This window comes from Nicotiana tomentosiformis, chromosome 1, assembly GCF_000390325.3.
Source record: "Nicotiana tomentosiformis chromosome 1, ASM39032v3, whole genome shotgun sequence".
In the NCBI taxonomy this organism is placed as follows: Eukaryota; Viridiplantae; Streptophyta; class Magnoliopsida; order Solanales; family Solanaceae; genus Nicotiana; species Nicotiana tomentosiformis.
Genome location: NC_090812.1, coordinates 54,707,216 through 54,728,505, shown reverse-complemented (window position 1 = coordinate 54,728,505; position 21,290 = coordinate 54,707,216). Strand labels below are relative to the sequence as shown.

The window sequence follows — 21,290 nt, the reverse complement described above, 5'->3', positions numbered from 1 at the left end:
AACATATTTCACAAATTTAATTGAGAAAATTAGTCTTAATGAGTGGCACATATACGTGTATCGACAAAGTGACAAATATTCTCCATCAGCGGATATATAAAATGCATATTACTGTTAAAAGCATATTATATAAATATTAATTAGATAACTGATAATGTAAAAAGTAAATATTATACTTTTTTGATAGTCCACATTATGTTTATACCAATTAAGTACCACAAAAACTCCATGCAAATACAATATTTTGAGAGAATTGTAAACAATAGTTTACGTTTTTGTTAGTAATATCGTAAGTTTGAATATCTGGAGACATTCCTAGGTCTTACTATAAGGAAACTTCACTTGACGTTCCTAATTTTTTTGTTTCAAATTCATTTCCTAGTCGTAGTAGAGAGATTGATAAAGCAGAAAACGTAATAGTACGTACGGTAGGTACTATTAGCCATTAGACGTCTTCCAATTTCCTAAAATCCCAGTACCAAACAACCACCATGTTCATTTCCTAAATTGCTCCTATGGTCAAACCTTCGGGCTGCACACCACTTGTTTGATAATACTACTATACGGAAAAAATAATCAAACACCCATCGCGATCTAGATTCGCTCCACTTTCTATCACACTCCCTCACTCCATTCTCCTACACCGGATCCACACATTCTGGGCGCCCCTTGTCGCCGCTGGAACTCTCATTACGACGTCGTCTTCAGCGACCTTCCACAGCCGCCGCGCTATTACGAATCCAGATCCAATCTAACCCAAATCGGGAATGGCTTCTTCGGAAGCCGATTCCCGGCTAAACCAAGTGCTTCTCCCAGCCCTTGAGAAGATTATTAAGAACGGATCGTGGCGTAAACATTCAAAGCTATCCCACGAATGCAAATCCGTTATTGAATTCCTCACTAACCCATCATCTTCAACCCCACCCACTTCCCCTTCTACCCAATCCGATCCTGATTCAACTAACCAACACCCCGGAGTTCTCCTAGATCTCTCTTTTAATGATTCAGAGCTTATTCTTAGCCCTTTGATAAACGCCGCTGTTTCAGGTCACCTTAAGATCGCTGAAGCTGCTCTTGATGCTGTGCAAAAGCTCATTGCTCACGGGTACCTTCGCGGTGAAGCGGACCCCACTGGAGGCCCTGATGCCAAGCTTCTATCCAAATTGATTGAGTCTGTTTGTAAATGTCATGATTTAGGAGATGATGCCGTGGAATTGCTTGTAATTAAGACTATTTTATCTGCCGTAACATCCGTTTCGATCCGAATCCATGGGGATTCTTTGTTACAGGTTGTGAGGACGTGTTATGATATCTATTTGGAGAGTAAGAATGTGGTGAATCAGACTACGGCTAAAGCTTCCTTGGTTCAAATGTTGGTGATTGTCTTTCGGAGAATGGAGGCTGATTCGTCTACCGTGCCATTGCAGCCTATTGTCGTGGCGGAGTTAATGGAACCAGCTGAAAAAGCTGATGCTGATGGGTCGATGACATTGTTTGTTCAGGGGTTTATAACCAAAGTGTTGCAGGACATTGATGGTGTTTTTAATGCTGGGACTCCGAGGGTCGGTGCTACGTCTACTGGTGCTCACGATGGGGCATTTGAGACAACTACATCGACTGTGGAGTCCACTAATCCTGCTGATTTGTTGGATTCCACAGATAAGGATATGTTGGACGCCAAGTATTGGGAGATTAGCATGTATAAGACGGCACTGGAGGGGCGAAAAGGGGAGTTGGTGGATGGAGAGGGAGAAAGGGATGATGATTTGGAGGTTCAAATCGGGAATAAATTGAGAAGGGATGCATTCTTGGTGTTTAGAGCTTTATGTAAGCTCTCAATGAAAACCCCACCCAAGGAGGCAGCAGCAGATCCACAGTTGATGAGAGGTAAGATTGTGGCATTGGAGTTGCTAAAGATATTGTTGGAGAATGCTGGAGCAATATTTAGGACAAGTGACAGGTATTTACCAGCTATTATACTCAAATCTATTCTAAGGACTATGCCTCAATCACTTATGCAATTGCTCTAAGTACTGTATATCAGTTCTTATTTTGATGTATTGAAGTATTGTCTCTGCCACACTGCCACTAGTTCATTTTGGGTGGCATAAATGTGTAAATGGCACATGTTTATTTTGTTACTTGATCTAACTTATAAAGTACTGTTCATTTTTAATTATTTAGAAAGTACTATTCTCAATGTTTCACATGGAAAGATGGTTGTTTGTTGCTCTTATATGTGCTTAACTAAGGTAATACCAACAGATTATACGACGAGTCCAAGAAGCTGCTTAGAGATAGTGATAACATTCCCCGGTAACATACATAGTAGCATTTTATCTTAAAAGAAATTTGAAATGTGCTCCTATTGAGAATCCCACCGGAGGACCTTTTTTGCGATTGGCCTGGATAAAACAAGCCGAAGTAAAGTGCAAAGCACAGACTTCGGTCTATCCATCTAGTTGGGGATTCGATGATTTCATACCATTCAGGTTCTGTGATTAGATCTTTTACTCCTCCTAGTATCTTCCGAAGCTGGGCCTTCTTTCGATTTCCAGTCATAAATCTCTCATGAAAAATAATATCCAACCATTCGTAACTGTGCTGTATAAAAGTAGAGAGAAGAAAAAGAGAGAACTTGTCTTAAACTGATGATTAACAATGTACAAGAATGGCTCCTCATGATTGATGATTTCTAATGCACAATAGAAGCTTCTTATGTAGGAGTCTCAGACTACCTACAATATAATTTGTAATTACTTTCTATGTCTAGTAAGGTAAGTGAAAATGCTACTAGTAAATGCATATTATCATATGATATTTTAGGGATTAGCATGAAATATTCTGCAGTATTCTGGCTTACGTTCAATAAATCAAGCCTTGTAAGCTCTACCAATTAAAAAAAAATCAAGCTTGTTAATGTAGACACGTGTAAGTCTATTAGTTCTCTTGACTCCCACCAAACTGAGCTACTGTTTCATCCATGTTAGCTCCGAAATTAAATAGGTCCAGGAACTGATGTTTGAGGGGGATATGTCCAAATCATTCACCAGGCCCAAAGGGTTATTATCTACCATCCCCATCTCTGAATGAATTTTGAGAGTACTCATTCTAAAGGTTTCTTATGCGTTTCCACACCCAACCCCTTAAAGCATGATTCCTAGTTAGTGCATCATGGATCTTGGGCTCCATATTTAGCTTGTACAGATCTTTGTTTGTGATACTTTTTGTGAGTGTTGTTTTAGTTGTTCTGAGAAAGATCATCATTACTTTTAAAAAAGTTTCCTGCTTCCTTCTCACTTTATGTTACTGTACTCTATTTGAATAAATAGATTTTTTTTGAAAATGTACTGGAATATTTGAGTAAATAGAATTTTTCTTCACTTTTTTTCCATCCAATAGGAAATCCCTCTAAAAAAATTCCAACTTTATCTGTATCTTTCTTGGAATAGACATCATGTAAGTGGACAGACCGAAGAAAAAAAAGTCATGTAAATGGGGAGTGATTTATTTATTGTGTTAAAAAAAACGTTAGCCGGTAATGAGTCTAGAACGCTATTTATAAGTAGTAGTCTCTCACCAATTGGATTTTCCTATTGGACAACCTCTTTTCAAACTTCTCCATGATCATTCTTACTTTTAAAATTTTTTCTTGATAATAAAAAAATAACACTATTAGACGTAGAGGGGCGGGCTTATCCCTACACCAACAAACTAAGCCTGGTATTTAAGTAGAGAAAGGTAGAGGGGCGAGCTTATCCCTGAGTTTCGAAGGCTGTGGTTGGTCCTAATCTGTTATTGAGTTAATGGCACCAATTTATTCCTTGCTCCGAGATGCATGCCCAAATGTTTTTCCACGCAGAATCTCAATCTTACATCTTATATTCTTTCTTAACTCTTGCAGTCCATGGAGTTCATTTAGAAGATAAAAAAAATAGCTTTTTGCTAGATTTATATGCAGGGGACCCATGAAATTATGACCAGCTCAAGTAGTTTAAAACTGGACGAGTTTGGCTGGGATATATTTATTGGCGGGTCAATTTGGGCTACCTATGCAGCTAAAATTGGCCCAAACTTTTAGGATGGTTTGACTTGGGTTGTGCCTAAATTGACTGCATAGTTAATCCAATTGACTTATAAAAAAACTTGCAACAAGAATAGAAAACATAGTTTCTTGGTATGGTTTGCTAGATACTGCTACGATTAAAAAAGGTTTTGGGCTTTAAAAAAATTGATGGAAAAAAAAACAAATTATGGTTTTGAGTTGAGAGGGTTGAGCATGACTATTATTTTAGCCGAAATAGACCCAACCATGTTGACCCAAGCAATATCTGGATGAGTTAGCCTCATTTCTGCAATATTATTTCCTTCTGGTCGTCTACTAGATTGTTGCATAAGTCTCATAACCTCTCTTTATTTGAAATTTTAATTAGTGCCTACTCTTAGGTCTTGGCACTGTCTGTGATTGTTTGACCTACTGCAATCAGCAGGGCAACTTCTTGTGCATCTTTCAATTTCAATGATGGTTGGTCTAAATTCATGGTTATATTTGGTTTTAATTGCTTTGTTCTATTCTTACAGGTTTTTAGGTGCTATTAAGCAGTACTTGTGTTTGTCGCTTTTGAAAAACAGCGCTTCAAGTCTCATGATTGTCTTCCAGCTTTCATGCTCAATTTTTATAAGTCTGGTTGCAAGATTTAGAGGCGGCCTCAAGGCAGAAATTGGAGTTTTCTTTCCCATGATTGTTCTTAGAGTATTGGAAAATGTTGCTCAACCAAATTTCCAACAAAAAATGATAGTGCTTCGATTTCTCGAGAGGCTCTGCATTGATTCACAGATTCTGGTTGATATATTCCTTAATTATGATTGTGATGTCAATTCATCAAACATATTTGAGAGGTATCTTTCAAATCCTGTTGTCTGTGTATTACATAGTTAAGAAATTTCAGCTTAGTCTGATATAAATTTCATCTGGTTCCTGCTTTGTTGTCCTCACAATTCTCCCAGAATGGTCAATGGGCTTCTTAAAACGGCTCAAGGGGTACCTCCTGGTACAACAACAACTCTGTTGCCACCACAAGAGGCAACCATGAAGCTAGAAGCAATGAAGTGCTTAGTGGCTATCTTGAAGTCTTTGGGAGACTGGATGAACAAACAACTGCGTATTCCGGATACTCATTCAACCAAAAAGTACGAGGCACCTGACAGTAACTCGGAACCTGGGACTCTTCCCATGGCAAATGGCAATGAGGATGAGCATACTGAAGTATCAGATTCTCATTCTGAATCCTCTAGTGAAGTTTCGGATGTTTCTACGATTGAGCAGCGTCGCGCTTACAAGCTTGAGCTTCAGGTAGGTGATGAGTATATTTGTTCTTTGGACAAGTAACTATTCTGATTGACAAAAGAATTGTCATGAGCAGTGTCTGCGACATGGTCTAACTTGAAACTTGTGCAGGAAGGTATATCTCTGTTTAATAGGAAACCCAAGAAAGGCATTGAATTCCTGATTAATGCTAATAAAGTGGGGAGCTTGCCAGAAGAAATTGCGGCATTTCTTAAAGATGCATCTGGTTTGAATAAGACTTTAATAGGTGATTACCTTGGGGAAAGGGATGACTTAGCATTGAAAGTAATGCATGCGTACGTGGAATCCTTTGATTTCCAAGGAAAGGAGTTTGATGAGGCCATCAGGGCCTTTCTACAAGGATTCAGATTGCCTGGTGAGGCCCAGAAAATTGATCGAATCATGGAAAAGTTTGCTGAACGGTACTGTAAATGCAATCCAAAAGCTTTTAGTAGTGCAGACACTGCCTATGTCCTTGCTTATTCAGTTATATTGCTTAACACTGATGCCCATAATCCTATGGTCAAAACGAAGGTATGCTTTTTGTTTTGCAGGAGATGACTATTTGTTTATGCCCATTTTCAGTAATTTGGCCTGATATCCCATTATTCTGTAGATGTCAGCTGATGATTTTATAAGGAACAATCGCGGAATTGATGATGGAAAGGATTTGCCAGAGGATTATTTGAGATCTTTGTATGAACGAATATCGAGAAATGAAATTAAAATGAAAGATGATAACTTGGCTCTCCAACAAAAGCAGTCTTTGAACTCTAACAGGATTTTAGGTTTAGACAGCATTTTGAATATTGTTGTCCGTAAGCGAGGAGATGGCAGTATGGAGACTAGTGATGATCTTGTCAGACACATGCAGGAGCAGTTCAAAGAGAAAGCTCGCAAATCCGAGTAAGATTCACTTGATAATTCTTCTATGCGTGGGCGGGAGAAGTTATATTCTTGAAGTATTATCTTACTTCCATCATTCTGTCTTTATTCTTAACAGCTTCTTTTCTTTACCGTCTGTAGCAGTTTCCTGTAAAGATATCAGAATGCGAGCTTTAAAAGAATAACGTATTGATCTGCTGCTGAAAAATGATGATACTATTTACTGTGTTGTATTCTTTTTCTGAGATCAATCTTTCACACATTCGTATTCATTAGGAAGCTTTAGAAGGATGTGTCATAGTATCATTGCTTATGATCTCTTTTAGGGAAGAAAGAAATATGTAATTTATTCATTACTCAAGGTCAATCTTGTGTACCACCTTTCATTCCATTGCGTGATTAACCTAGATCACTTTGAATTCAACTTGCCTTTGCAGATCAGTGTATTATGCTGCAACAGATGTGGTGATCCTCAGATTCATGGTAGAGGTCTGCTGGGCTCCAATGTTGGCTGCCTTTAGTGTTCCTCTAGACCAAACTGATGATGGAGTTGTGATAGCTCTGTGTTTGGAAGGATTTCGTTGTGCAATCCATGTTACTGCTGCAATGTCCATGAAAACACATAGAGATGCTTTTGTGACTTCTCTTGCAAAATTTACTTCTCTTCACTCACCTGCAGACATTAAACAGAAAAACATAGAAGCAATCAAGGTTTGTGTTTGCTCCTAGTATTGCATGCCCATGATTCTACTGTACTGAGTTAATCTTTTTTGTTGCTAATCTGCTTTTAGGTGGTGCTTACCAAGTTTGCAATTTGATTTTTTTAAATTTTATTTATTGTAATAGAGACTATGCATAATATTCATGAAATCCCTTGCATGTACGCATTGTTGTCGGGACTTAGAGTTCCTCCCGAGCTAATGGCTTATCCGATCTCCAGCATCAAAGTGAATGATGGATTTACTAAGAGGACTTCCGACTTCCTTTGTGTTGGCAGCTGATAATACAGTTTAGTAACATTAGGAAGTTGGTGCGGTGAATTTTGGAACGAGCTAGAATGAGTCTCACAGATTGGAGTCTTATGTGATGGTTATTGTCTATAGTTTGGAACTGATTGTCATAGGATAAATTGTAGGGCAAATCCTTGGAATTGATCAATAGAGCTGATGTACCTTCTATTGGGTGAGGTTGTGCTGAAGTTTCATAAGTTCAACCTACCCCTTTAATTCAGGTCCAAGGATACTATTGGCTTGTGAAACCATGACTCACTGATAATGAAACAATATGGTTTGACCTAAAATGATGTTTGAGTCAAATAACTGTCAACAGAGCTGGGCATTGATCTTAGTTTGATTGTAGCTTTCACCTTTCTTTTAGGCATAATATCTAATGTATCAAATGATAGTTTCACAATATTTATATATATTTAAATGAGTTTAGACTTCTCAACTTTAAAATTGTTTTATTCATCATCCCTAAAAAATAATAAGTTTTTCTTTTTTTGTTTGTTTGTTGAGAAGGTAACGAATTTTATTATATTAAAAAGATAGTCCTTAGCACGAAGAATGTGCTAAGGAGTGAACAGTGTTACAAGACCCAAAATGTGGACATTAGGAATAAAACCTATTCTGACAAGTAGGAATAAAACTCAAATCTCTCATATTGATAACCGTCCAGGCGAAATGTGGACATTCAATCTGGTAGTAGTTAAATTTTGACAAAATTTGGTTAAAAACATAAACAAGCCAAACAGGAAAACCACAATTTGACTAAATTTTATTCGAGAATGATCTTGGATGATGATATGAATGCAAAGGATAAGGTATTGGTCTGCCCTAACAGATATCAGTGCCCTTGGAAATGAGAATAAGACTAAAAGTACACTTTCTAATGATTATAGTGCCTATCTGATATATTTTTTGATTGGTATGCTGCTAAGAAATTTTCACACCCTTGTCCTCTTTGAAGCCTAACTCCAGAATTTTGCGCATTCCCATTATGATATTGAAAAATCTGTGGTCTAGATTTAGTTTTCCACTCCTCTTTACTACCAAACTTCTTGTTCCATTATTTCTTAAATTATCTCTCTTTTACTCTCAGGAAATATTTTGGATACTGCTGCAGTTATCCTATTTTCATTGACCTATTTCTGCTCAAGCCTGCCCAAAAGTGACTTAATCCTAGTAAAAAGTTTACGCTTCCAATAATTTAAATTCTTATTAACTACGAGGCCTGGATGCTCGGCAAAGCCATGCTCGACTCCATTAATTTTTGGTTAACTTGGAGTTTTGGTTCTTAATTTTTTTTTATTTTATTGAAAGGAAATTTGGTTCTTCATGTTTTGGGAGAAAACATCTCTAGAATTAGTCTCGAGTTCAGTAGCTGATCTAAGTATGGGTTTTCAGGCAACCAAATTTCTGGAATATAAGTGATATGGACTAATTTTCCGGAATTCAAAGTTTTCCTTTGCATAATAGGGGGACTATGTTTAGTGTGACAATATGGAATTGTTTTTTATCTTTGCTTGCATTTAGCATATCTATAACTGAAATTCACCGTCCTTTTTTTTTTTAGATGAAGTAATTTGTTTATTGATGGCATCAAGAAGATGCAGTAGTACAAAAGATAATACATCAAAAAGAACTAAGTCAGCTCTAATACAAGAAATGCTAATTTAAGACCAAGGTGCTGACAAAGTTCAGAAAGCTATCAGGGGTGTCTACAGGGGACAATTTGTGCCAACTAAAAAGAAACATTAAGCATCCTACACACTCACTAAGAATGAATGCTGTGTATCTTGTTGTAAATTTTTTATTACCTTCTAATAAAAAAGGCTTAATATTTTTTTCACCAATTCCCAATACAGGGTGTGGTTAACAAATGCTAGTCCATGATCTTTCATTAGTGTAATTCTGACTACCTTGATTCTCACTGAAGGTTGAGGGACTATATGCTAAATATCAAGGACCAATAGAGTTTCCTATACCTTTGCTCTCACTTAAGGCAGGTTTCCATAGATAGATGTCTCGTCCACAACAAGAAAAAAGAAACAAAGTAGGTTCACATAACAAAAAAAGTATTACCGGCTTACTTTTTGCCTCCTAAAATGAAATTCTCATTTGACCACATGATTTTCAATATTATATATATTTTTGATGACCATTCAGTATTTTTTTTATATATATATTACATTTTAAAGAAGTTTGTCCTGTAAATTATCTCGTCCACAACAAGAAAAAAGAAACAAAGTAGGTTCACATAGCAAAAAAAATTAGTATTACCGGCTCACTTTTTGCCTCCTAAAATGGAATTTCCATTTGACCACATGATTTTCAATATTATATATATTTTTGATGACCATTCAGTATTATATATATATATATATATATATATATATATATATATATATATATATATATATATATATTACATTTTAAAGAAGTTTGTCCTGTAAATTTCAGAGAATTAATCTATGATGCAAAGAATTTCTACAAACATTTTAGATTTTCTTGGCTAACCACATTTTTATCAGTATAAACCATTATCTGAAACTGAAATAGCAAAAATTGGTATCCACAAAACCAATCTACTCATCTACTGACAACAATGAAACTCCGCTTTATTGTTGGTTATTCAGTTTCCGGGGACACGTGCGTAATATCAGTTAATTATATTCTGTATTATTCAAAAAAAAAAGGTTACATCTCTTCAACAGTTTTAAGCGGAGCAAAGAGGGTCAATGGAAAGGGGACAGAGGAAGTTTATTACCTGGAACGGTTCGCAACCCTATATTACACTGTATTTATAGTATACAGTTACAAGTTTACACATTTAGAGTGCCAGGATTTCTACCAGAATAAATGATGGTTGGAAAGTGTTTTAGATCCAATCAAATTGGGCTGGTGGAGGATACCTTTCAGCATCAATCCAATGCTACCCATAGTCATGCCTGGTATTATGATTCAGTGGCTCTTTTGTAAGGTGTGGGGATATAAGAGACTTTAGTGGACCCTTGGCTTCTCTTTCAGCCTGGACTTTCTTTTTCTCAACCCTCTTCTCCCCCCTTTGGCTAATTAGTCAACCTTAAGCACTTTCATTTTCCTTTTTGTTTCTTTTAGCTGAGAATTAAACTTAATTTACTCAAATCCAAGAAAAATAATCCTTGTACGAGTTTGCCTGCACCTCCTTACAGATATGTGATTTCATGTGTATAATGAAGGGGTTGTTGGCACTTACACCGCTCGTGTGTTTTAGGCTCTAGATTTGTCATATTCTGGTGGGACTTCATGTATATTAATAGACTGTTCCTCGCTGACTAAGTGGCAAATGTAAAAGCAGGACCACGTTTCTTGTCAAAGTAGCAGGTAGTCTGGACCTTGTTTGACCCGAGTGGTTAGTTTCCCTGTGTCAGTGCTATTAAGTTGCCGTATTATCTTTTCCCTGAGGTTTATGGAAGACTATACAGTATCCTTGCAAGTAAAGGCTGGTGGTTATAAATTCTATGCTCATCCTTTCCTTGAGTTCTGAAGGGAGAAACTCATTGAGTTTCCTTTTTGTTTAACAGGCAATAGTTACGATCGCAGATGAGGATGGAAACTACCTTCAGGAGGCATGGGAACATATTCTGACATGTGTTTCTCGGTTTGAACATTTGCATCTCTTGGGGGAGGGTGCCCCTCCGGATGCTACTTTCTTTGCACTTCCTCAAAATGAATTTGACAAGTCAAAACAAACTAAGTCTAGCATCCTTCCTGTCTTGAAAAAGAAAGGTCCTGGGAAGATTCAAAGTGTAGCTGCAGCTATGAGGAGAGGTTCATACGATAGTGCTGGTATTGGTGGCAGTGCTGCTGCAGGCATCACATCTGAGCAGATGAACAACTTGGTCTCTAACTTAAACATGTTGGAACAAGTTGGTGAAATGAACCGCATATTCATAAGGAGTCAGAAATTAAACAGTGAGGCTATAGTGGACTTTGTTAAAGCTTTATGCAAGGTCTCCATGGAAGAATTACGTTCAACTTCGGATCCACGGGTTTTTAGTCTCACAAAGATGGTTGAGATTGCGTACGTCCTTTGGTTTCTTTACATAAAGTGTATCATTTTGCTTTCCCTTTTGCTTCCTGATAACTAGCAGAACTATTGATTCATTTTCGTTAAACAGGCACTACAACATGAATCGTATCAGATTTGTTTGGACAAAAATCTGGCATGTTCTTGGTGAATTTTTTGTGACCATTGGCTGCTCCGAAAATCTTTCAATTGCCATATTTGCAATGGATTCTTTACGCCAGTTATCAATGAAGTTCTTGGAGAGAGAAGAATTGGCTAACTATAATTTCCAGAATGAGTTTATGAAGCCTTTTGTGATTGTTATGCGCAAGAGTAGTGCTGTTGAGATCAGAGAATTAATCATCAGATGCGTCTCTCAGATGGTTTTATCTCGAGTCAATCATGTGAAGTCCGGATGGAAGAGCATGTTCATGGTATAAACCATATTTTGATCTTTACTCCATTATAGATTACATGTTAATACTGAATATGCATTCTTTTCTTAAATTTCTAGTTTGTTCTTTTCACCTAATGTTTTTTTTTTCTTTCTGATTACCTAACGTTTTCAGGTCTTCACCACTGCTGCTTATGATGACCATAAAAACATTGTGCTGTTGTCTTTCGAGATAATGGAAAAGATTGTTCGAGATTATTTTCCATATATTACGGAGACTGAGACCACCACATTCACAGACTGCGTTAATTGCCTTATTGCATTCACTAATAGCAGGTTCAACAAAGATATTAGTCTCAATGCCATTGCTTTCCTTCGTTTATGTGCGGCAAAACTTGCTGAAGGTGATCTTGGCTCCTCGAGGAACAAGGAAAAAGAAACTTCTGGGAAGCCTTCACCATCTTCACCTCATAAAGAAAAAGACCACAATATTGAAAATGGAGAACTGACAGATAAGGAGGACCATCTGTATTTCTGGTTTCCTCTGTTGGCTGGTAAGGACAAAGATATTAGACTTGGACCAGGATTTCATGCCTGTAAAGCAAATGCTCTCTTTCACTGTTCTTTGTAGAGACAAGTTTTAAGTCTAGGTTAATATTTGTTATACTTGTTTAAGAAATTATTCCTTTTCTCTTACAGGACTATCTGAACTTAGCTTTGACCCGAGGCCTGAAATCAGAAAGAGTGCTCTGCAAGTGCTGTTTGATACCTTACGCAATTATGGCCACCATTTCTCTCTATCATTATGGGAAAGGGTGTTTGAATCTGTCCTATTCCCAATCTTTGACTATGTTCGACATACGATTGATCCTTCAGGTGAAAACTCACCTATGCACGGAAATGACGATGAAGAGGGTGAGCCTGATCAGGATGCATGGCTTTATGAGACCTGCACACTGGCACTCCAACTGGTCGTAGATCTTTTTGTTAAATTTTATGACACAGTCAATCCACTTCTGAAGAAAGTGCTGTTCTTATTGGTGAATTTTGTCAAGCGTCCTCATCAGAGCCTTGCTGGTATTGGCATTGCTGCATTTGTCCGTCTTATGAGCAATGCTGGGAATCTTTTCTCTGAAGACAAATGGCTTGAAGTGGTTTTGTCCCTTAAAGAAGCAGCTAATGCAACTCTTCCCGACTTCTCTTTTCTTCTGAATGAAAATAACAATTATTGGTCCCAGGAAGAAGATATGGCTAGGAATAGCAATGCTGAAACCACTGGGACAGATACTCCAGATGAGGATTTGGAAAACCTGAGGAGGCACCGTCTATATGAAGCTATTTCTGATGTGAAGTGTAGGGCTGCTGTTCAGCTATTATTAATTCAGGTATCCAGCATAGCCACTACTGTGGGTTTAGTTCTAATTCATTTATATATGCTCTCCTGAAGCAAGTAAAGATGGTATACACTACGTTAAGGGTACAAGATAAAGGGCTTAATCAGTAAATTGTTTCATGTTCCTACATAAAAATCATTAGTGTGATGGACTCAGAAAGCCCAATGAATGTCATACTGTTTAAAAGATCTTTTGAATATCTTGTGGTTTGACTTGACATTGTTAGACACAAATTGAAGGTGGATAACGTGTTAAATTAAGTGGGAGAAATGTGGGGTTGCCATATAAGTTTGGTTTTAAAATATATAGGCACAGTTAGAAATTTTGGACGCATTTATATCTGGTATGCTAGTGTTTATTCAAGCTCTTAAGTTTGAAATGTATATATGGATATAAAATAACAGATTTATTGTGGAAACTAAAGCTATTTTTAAATGTCTAGAAGGAGATACCGTGAAGTCCATATTCGAATAGGAGTAATTTGATGAAGGTTGGGCTAAGATATTTTAATAAGGAAAGATAACCGGATAAGTACTCCACTTGATTAACAATCGACCATTCACGAGTTATTGATTACGGTTGCGTTATCTTTTCTCACAGTTTTTAATCAATCTGAGATTAGTACTAGTTTATTTTTTGATATTAGAACTATAACTAGTAACCACCTTCATAGAAGTTAGTACTTATTTTATTTCATCATAGTTTATTTTATGTATGACTAGAACTGGGAAAAAGAGAATCAAATTATAATTGACTAATACTATGAACTCTTGATGCCTTCTCAAGTTTCAGACAATCTTTCTACTGCTGATCTCTGTAGTTTGAGATTAGAGACTCAGAATATCTCAGAATCCTGTAGGAAGATCTTTGATATGATAGGTGTTCGTGTTTTTGGTGTTTGGCGGTTGTGTTTCTCTTTCTAGGTGTCTACTTGCACTCGGAATATCTTTGTATTGTTATTTTGGTCATTCACTGAAGTATGGGGGCCGTGTGCTTCCTTAAATGTCATGTCTTCAGAAAGAACATAGATATTATTGGAAACCTTGTATGGTCAATTTGATCTATCGTTCCTGCTTTTCGTGTATATGTGGAGAGCATAATTACTACCGTAATGGTCGCTTGCACATTGCAGGCTGTGATGGAGATCTACAACATATACAGACCTCAGCTGTCTAGCAAAAACATCATTGTCCTCTTTGATGCCATGCATGGCGTGGCGTCTCATGCTCATAAGATAAACAGTGACGCAACACTGCGGTCAAAGCTTCTAGAGTTCAGTTCCATGACCCAAATGCAGGACCCTCCATTATTACGGCTTGAGAATGAGGCATATCAAATTTGCCTCTCATTTTTACAAAATCTTGTGCAAGATAAACCTAATGGTTTTGAAGATTCTGAAGTGGAAACTTACCTCGTCAACCTTTGCAGCGAGGTCTTACACTTCTATATTGAAATTGCACGTTCAAGACAAATGTCTGAGTCATCTCTTGGTGCACAGCTTCGTTGGTTAATCCCCCTGGGCTCTGGTAGAAGGAGAGAGTTGGCTGCACGTGCACCTCTTATCATTGCAACTCTCCAGGCAATATGTAGTTTAGGAGATGCATCATTTGAGAAAAACTTGTCTTGCTTCTTCCCATTACTTTCAAGCTTGATAAGTTGTGAGCATGGCTCAAATGAGATTCAGTTAGCCCTGAGTGATATGCTCAGCTCATCCGTGGGTCCTGTTTTGCTTCGATCATGTTGAGCTTAGGTTACTCATATGTTTTTTTTTTTTTTTTTTTGCGATATATGGTAATATTTCTTGTATTTTTGCAATTTTTGCTATTATCTAATATTGCAGAAAGATAGTTATGGTGCTTCAAAAACTAGTGATTGTTTATCTACCCAGGCATTTAGAACCTTCTGCAATATACTGAGGAGCTTAGCTCTTTGTAGAGTCATTAGATGTTAGCAGGAGTTCTGGTGTTGTATGTGTAGCATTTTCCTCTACATTATATGAGCAATTTCATGCCTAAAGTTTGCTTGTTCTTTATCGGCTGAGAATCATTTTGTGGGCTTTGTTTATCTGATTAGTTGCAGGGGTCTGGTAATTGATGTTTGAATTTACAGCTCTGAAGCAGTATAAGATCATCCATGGCGATTCCGTTGGTTAGAAGACAAAGATGTTATTTGTGTTTGATGCACAGGTATGCTTTTGTTGGATTGATGTTTACTTCTTTTTTCAATTTATTTTGTGACGGTAATGATATTCGGGCCAACTTGCGTGCACCTTGGCTAATACACCGACAAGCAGACTTGATGGGTTGGCCTCTCATGAGCAGATGGGCTTAACTAAATGTTGTTGCTGGGATTCAGACCTAGGATTTTTAGGTTGTTACTTCTATGCTTCAACCACTAACATAATTGCTTTATGGAATAGGGCCTTGATTTTTTTCTGAACCTGCAATATTTTCGCTGGCGTATCCAACTGTTTTTTAATGTTATAACTCAATAAGCAATGACCATTAAGGGACTCGAGAATTTTCCCTGAAAGGCGTAGTGTACAGACTGTCATTATTCTTTTACAACTCAAAGATATACTTTGCTGGTGATCCAGTTCTTTCCTGTTATCATAGACTAACAGAGTAACTAAGGTTTCTGAACCCTCGAAAAAAGTCCCTTTTGTCTTTATGCAAGTTTCTGTTTCTGCTATGTCTGGGTGATTATTGTGGTGTTTATGCGTTGTGATTTTGGAGAGCTGCCAGTCTCCACTTTCCATGTAGTTTCTTAACCTATTTTCCTTTTTCCGTTTAGAGCTTTTGTTGAAAAACAGACAGATATCAGAGTGGTTATTGCCATGTTTTGTATCCTATAACACTTGCAATTTGAATAGAAGAAATGACCTTTTCAAATCTCTTGTGTGTTCTTTTCATATTTCTTATGTGTAGAAATGAAGACCGCTTGTAAAATAGACATAAAGCTACAAACACATTTTTAAAGGACTACAAAACCAATTGATGGAGTAATTTTCCTTATCTTCCAAGTCTATTGTTGACATAGTGCTTTTTACGGTCTCTGAAATGATTTGCAATTTTGCATTTATCCAGGGAACTTTTGACATCTTATGAGTGCTTGACCCTCATGTCAATCAAATTTCGTAAAGTGTGGGGGATTAATGGAGACTATTTGCATATTGACTGTCTTCCTAGTTCCTACTATTCGTATGAAACTCTGTTTTTGAATCATCCCACACTGTTATATTTCTGTTCAGCTAGCGAATTACAAATGACTGAAAGCCCTATCCTACTGATCTAAGAATGTCTTCTTCTTTTTTTTTTTTAGTGGTAGAAATCAATGTGAAGGGAGACTCAAAAATTTTCTTCTCCAAAGAATATTCAGTCATCGCTTTTCAAAGTTCAAAACAAGATTTTGGGCGCACTTTTAGAGTGTTTTACCTGTGATTTTAACGCGGATAGCTGTTAACTTAATTCTAGAAATTAGTCCAATTGAGTATCGATAAACTAAATTTATCAAGTTGGGTTGCAGAAAGTGATAGGAAAATTCCATCAACTACTAGGTGACTTCTAAAACGTTGCACCTTGGTCCCTAAAGAATCCCAAGTACCTTCTCTTGCTGTTAGAAAGAGTATTTGTGTCTTAAATTGCCGTCTGACATGTAAATTCCTAAAAGATTGTTCATTAACACTTGATTCCTTCACAAACGGAGAGCCAAAAAGTAAATAAAAACATGATGATAAATATTGCCGGCAATTAAAAGAGGATATTTCCATATTCCACTAGGAATTAAACTTGGTAACTAGCACAGCAAATACATTGTCTACACTCCGCGACATGACTTCTTCCACTTCGTTCTTCTGCTGCTTCTTTTTAACTTGGAAAAGCCAGAATTTTTCACTTAAACAGAAAGAAATAAATCTTACTCGGAAAATGCAGGTTACTTTCTGTAGGACCATATGAGGGCTATAGTATGATTAGAAAGTGACAAATGACTGACTTTCTTTTCCCAAATTCCACGGCACATGTAATGTCACATGATGCACTCGCATTCATTTGTACTTGCTAATTCTACTTCTTGACTATTCACAGTAATCCAACTACCACTATTTTTCAGTCTTTTTACTCTTATCTTTTCTCCTTTTTTTCAAGATCCTAGTTAAAAGATCACTATGGATTCTTTCAGAATATGGTTCTCGTCTTTAAATAACTCTGCTGGCAAATTTCTTGGAGAATTTAAGTACTGGAAAAAAGGGAAAAAGAAACCAAAGAGAATGGTTTCTGATTTCAGTTGGTTATCAGGTTTTGCAGCTATGGAAATCTATAGTCAACTTAAATTAGTCTTTAAATTCATAGATGCTAATGGGGATGGGAAGATATCTCCACTGGAGTTAACTGAAATTTTGTTGAGTCTTGGACATGAAGAATTGAAAGCTGCTGAGGAATTAGCTGAAATTATGGTAAAAGAAATGGATTGTGATGGGGATGGATTTGTGGATTTGGATGAGTTCATGAGTGTTATGGGGGTAGAAAATGATCAAGTTCTTGGTGATTCTACTAAGGATATTGATGAGCTTAGGGAAGCTTTTCTGGTTTTTGATGCTGATAAAAATGGAGTAATATCAGCTAAAGAGTTGAGGAGAGTCCTAATTAGCCTTGGTTGTGTAAATTGCAGTGTTAAAGAGTGTCGTAGAATGATTAAAGGGGTTGATAAAGATGGTGATGGATTTGTAAATTTTGATGAGTTTAAAGAAATGATGGGTGCTGGTTGCAATCTTTAGTATAGTAAGCTCATAATCTTTTTCTTATTCTATTTTTGTATTATTTGGGATTTAAAGGGGAGCTTAGCACAAGCGGAGAGTTGATCGGTACGAGTTCAAGCCGTGGAAACAAAAGGTACGTGTGTATATAGTTGACCCAATATGGTTTGGCCCTTCCCTCATCCCTCAACTTTACGCGTACTGATAGTTTAGTGCATTAGGCGGGCCTTTCTTTTTTATGTTTGGGATTGCGCATACTGATAGTTTAGTGCATTAGGCGGTCCTTTTCTTTTTATGTTTGGGATTTCTTCGAAATAGTGCTTTGGTTGTTAGGATTATGTACTGATTAGCATAATACTCCTCTTCCGAGTTCTGTCCTTTGCTTTGTGTTCTGAAGTGTACATGTTTGTGCGTGTGTTCCTTCGTTTGCATGTTCACTTGTGAAAATTCACTTTTTCTTGTAATTATATAGACTTATATAGCCTATTTAGCCAAAATTCTAAAATCGACTTATTTTGAGAAGCATTTATTCTCAAAAGTGATTTTGATGAGAAACAATTTGTGTTGGGTTAATTAATTTGAGAAACACTTTTGAGCAACAATTAGTGTTTGGTCAAACTTTTAAAAAGTGCTTCTAAGTGCATTTTTTTTACAAGTGCTTTTGGGGAGAAACTACTTTTTTCGGCTTCTCCAAAACTATTTTTGCTTCCAAAGCACTTTTTTTTCTCCAAAAGGGTGGCCAAACACTTCAACTTTTTAAAAAAAGAAGGCGTTTTATGTAAAAAAAAAAAAAAAAAGGTACTTTTAGATTTGGAGAACCTTGGCCAAACATGCTATTAGTAATTTCAAGCTTGTGGTTTTCTCATCATATTATTAAACTTGACCCTTTCGCCGGGGCAGATTTAGGGGTGCGGAAGAGGTTCACCCGAACCCCATTCGTCGAAAAATTACACCGTATATATAATCAAACATCTCTATAACAGGCTCGTTTGTTCCAAATATTTTTGGATGTTATAGCGAAATGCTGTTATAGAGAACATATATTATAACATAACATAAAAATTGGTTCCGGAAAAGCTTGACTTTTATAGTGAAGTGTTGTTATATAAGGATGCCGTTATAAAGATGTTTGACTGTATAAGGCAAAATCTATTTTTTTTTACCTCTATATATTATGTTTTGAATCCCCTTGACATAGCCCAAAAACGGCTATAATTTTTTTTTACTTTTTACTTTTTTGAACCCCTAACAAACGGCTCTTTTGTTGCCTCCAACAATTCCAGAGATCAGAGTCAAGATCTGAAGACCTAATACAAACACGGCCATTTATTAGCTGCCTCGTCAAATGACACGTGTCAATTGTTATATCCTTTGAAAGGATTAAAAAAATATCAAAATTGTTTACTCTTGTCGCAAGTTCTTGACCTAAATGGATTTCCTTTTTCTTGGGGTCTTAACTATTTAAAAAGAGTATTTCACAGCAATCATTTTCTCTCTTTTATTCTTCTGCTAAAATTTTCATTAACGAAATTCATGTACTAAACTCTGTCAAATAGCATAAAATGTTGGTATAGATTACAGTACTAGGGTGAATGCTTATTAGCATTTGGTGTTTATCAAATCAAGTTTTTTAACCTTAACATTTAAAAATTAATATTAAAATCATATCACATAAATATGTGTATGAAAGACATATGTCGTCTATTCATTGATTTGATTATGTATTGGGTGCAGATATTATCCACAACCGGGTTCATCTCAAGAATGTAATTGCTTTTGTTCGGACGTTTCACAAATTGTGCAAGTTCAAATTTCTCTTCTTTCCTCTTCTTTTTCTCCTACTGGTTAACTTATTTATATATAGCGGTCAGAAGATAAACGCAGACATAAGAGCATTCCACTTTGTTAAAAGATTACATTTTGATTAAATGAGAGAAGAGGTCACTATTTCTGTTTATCATAAATGCGATAAAATCTGAAAAGCTCCTATATTCATCAAACGAAATGTATATGAATGAGGAGAATTGTAGCATTGGTGTTTAACTGAACCATATTTTTTAACATGAGGAATAAATAGGTATGTGAAAAGTTCTTAAGATGTTAACAAATGTATTAAATTTGGAGCCCATAATTTAAAATTGGGATCATTACACAAGTAGCCAGCTAGCAGGGGAAGACTTTTATGGGCCATTACTTGTTTATTTGGTTTTGCGCTGGATTCATTCGTTAAGAACAACGTACTACTTTTATTTCTTTTTTCTTTCTCTTTCACTCTTTTTACTGCAACGTAATATTTGTTATGAAGTGTGTAGACAATTAAAATTTTATTGAATTTAAATCCATATGAAATTTGAATTTGATCTCAATTAAATATATTTTGGTCTAAATAAATATTATGGGCTGATATAATTGGATTAATTACTTAAGTCCAATAAATATTGATAGGGCTAACCTATTTAGTTGGGCTACAAATGATGAGCCCATTTCATTAGACCCAATATGTCATATTCCTAGAGGCCCAGTTTGGTGCCACGTGTCAAATGACGTGGCACGTCAAGTCAAACAAAAGAGCCAATAAGATTATGTCACATGTCAAAATGACAAGGCATATCAAGATAAATTAAAAGGCCAATGAAACCGCGCCACATGTACAAGTGACATGTTCTGGCCAATCAATTATGGTCTTGTCACACTTTAATTTGATTGGTCGGAAAGAGTTTTTTCTTATCATAACTCTTCTCTCCCACAACTATAAATAGGGGTATTCATAACTGAGAAAAAACCAGAAGTTATAACAAGAATCAAGAGGGAGCTCGTGGATTAAACACTACAGATTTCTCTAAAAGCTACAAGCATTTAAGTGTTCTAAGGATTAAAAGATCAAGACGGAGATTTAAGAACAAGCTGCAAGCCCTTGGATTAAAAATATGTCAAGATCAAGATCAGACCTCATGCACTTGGATTAAAAAAAAAAAAAATCAATATTAAGCTCAAAGGCTCTTTTATTTACTATCGAAAAGAAGAATAAGAGGATTCATAAAGATTGTAATACTCATATTGTTTGAAATAAAATACCACGAATGTTTTAGTAGTTTTCGGTCTAGATTATTATCTCCACGCAATTTATTGTTTACAAAGTGAATGCGATCAAAGAATTTGGTTCAATTATCATTTTATTGAAAGATGATAGAGAAAGAAAATATGAAAGGACATGAAATGATGATTTTACACACATTTCCCCAGTACTCATATCTTCTATACATGCTGTTATTTTTCATATTAGAAGCTTCTATAATGTATAGGTAAGAGCCAACCAGGTTACAACTATCTTCCTAGCTTGTACATAAGGATTCGAATTTCGGTTTCTAATCACAGCTATTCCGGCAAGCAAATTAAGAAAATAATAAGGTAAATTTTATCTAGAAAAATTAACCTAAATAGTCCGCCACCTAATCTCTTAAACTAAAA

General features: G+C 36.3%; 2 protein-coding genes across 3 annotated transcripts; both read left to right on the top strand.

The window, feature by feature from the left end:
* Nucleotides 1-427: 427 nt before the first annotated feature.
* LOC104099576 (brefeldin A-inhibited guanine nucleotide-exchange protein 2) lies at nt 428-15,085 on the top strand. The gene is made up of 11 exons (XM_009606615.4): nt 428-1,960; nt 4,582-4,899; nt 5,008-5,353; nt 5,459-5,881; nt 5,964-6,253; nt 6,670-6,943; nt 10,797-11,296; nt 11,394-11,715; nt 11,851-12,229; nt 12,375-13,060; nt 14,202-15,085. The coding sequence occupies exons 1-11, from the start codon at nt 768-770 to the stop codon at nt 14,811-14,813; spliced, it is 5,343 nt and encodes a 1,780-aa protein (XP_009604910.1). The 5' UTR covers nt 428-767; the 3' UTR covers nt 14,814-15,085.
* A 1,938-nt stretch (nt 15,086-17,023) lies between these two features.
* On the top strand, nt 17,024-19,786 carry LOC104099575 (probable calcium-binding protein CML18). 2 transcript variants are annotated; one of them, XM_009606614.4, is made up of 2 exons: nt 17,024-17,958; nt 19,106-19,647. In XM_009606614.4, the coding sequence occupies exon 1, from the start codon at nt 17,235-17,237 to the stop codon at nt 17,841-17,843; it is 609 nt and encodes a 202-aa protein (XP_009604909.1). In that variant the 5' UTR covers nt 17,024-17,234; the 3' UTR covers nt 17,844-17,958; nt 19,106-19,647. The 2 variants fall into 2 exon arrangements, with proteins under 2 accessions (XP_009604909.1, XP_009604908.1); XM_009606613.4 differs by having other exon boundaries at nt 17,025-17,958; nt 19,557-19,786.
* Nucleotides 19,787-21,290: the final 1,504 nt, after the last annotated feature.

Bases quoted from the DNA above. Each gene is read 5' to 3' on its own strand.
- LOC104099576 (XM_009606615.4), top strand. From the start codon at position 768: ATGGCTTCTTCGGAAGCCGATTCCCGGCTAAACCAAGTGCTTCTCCCA. The intron at 4,900-5,007 runs GTATCTTTCAAA...CAATTCTCCCAG, and splicing joins TCATCAAACATATTTGAGAG to AATGGTCAATGGGCTTCTTA. The intron at 11,716-11,850 runs GTATAAACCATA...TAACGTTTTCAG, and splicing joins GATGGAAGAGCATGTTCATG to GTCTTCACCACTGCTGCTTA.
- LOC104099575 (XM_009606613.4), top strand. From the start codon at position 17,235: ATGGATTCTTTCAGAATATGGTTCTCGTCTTTAAATAACTCTGCTGGC.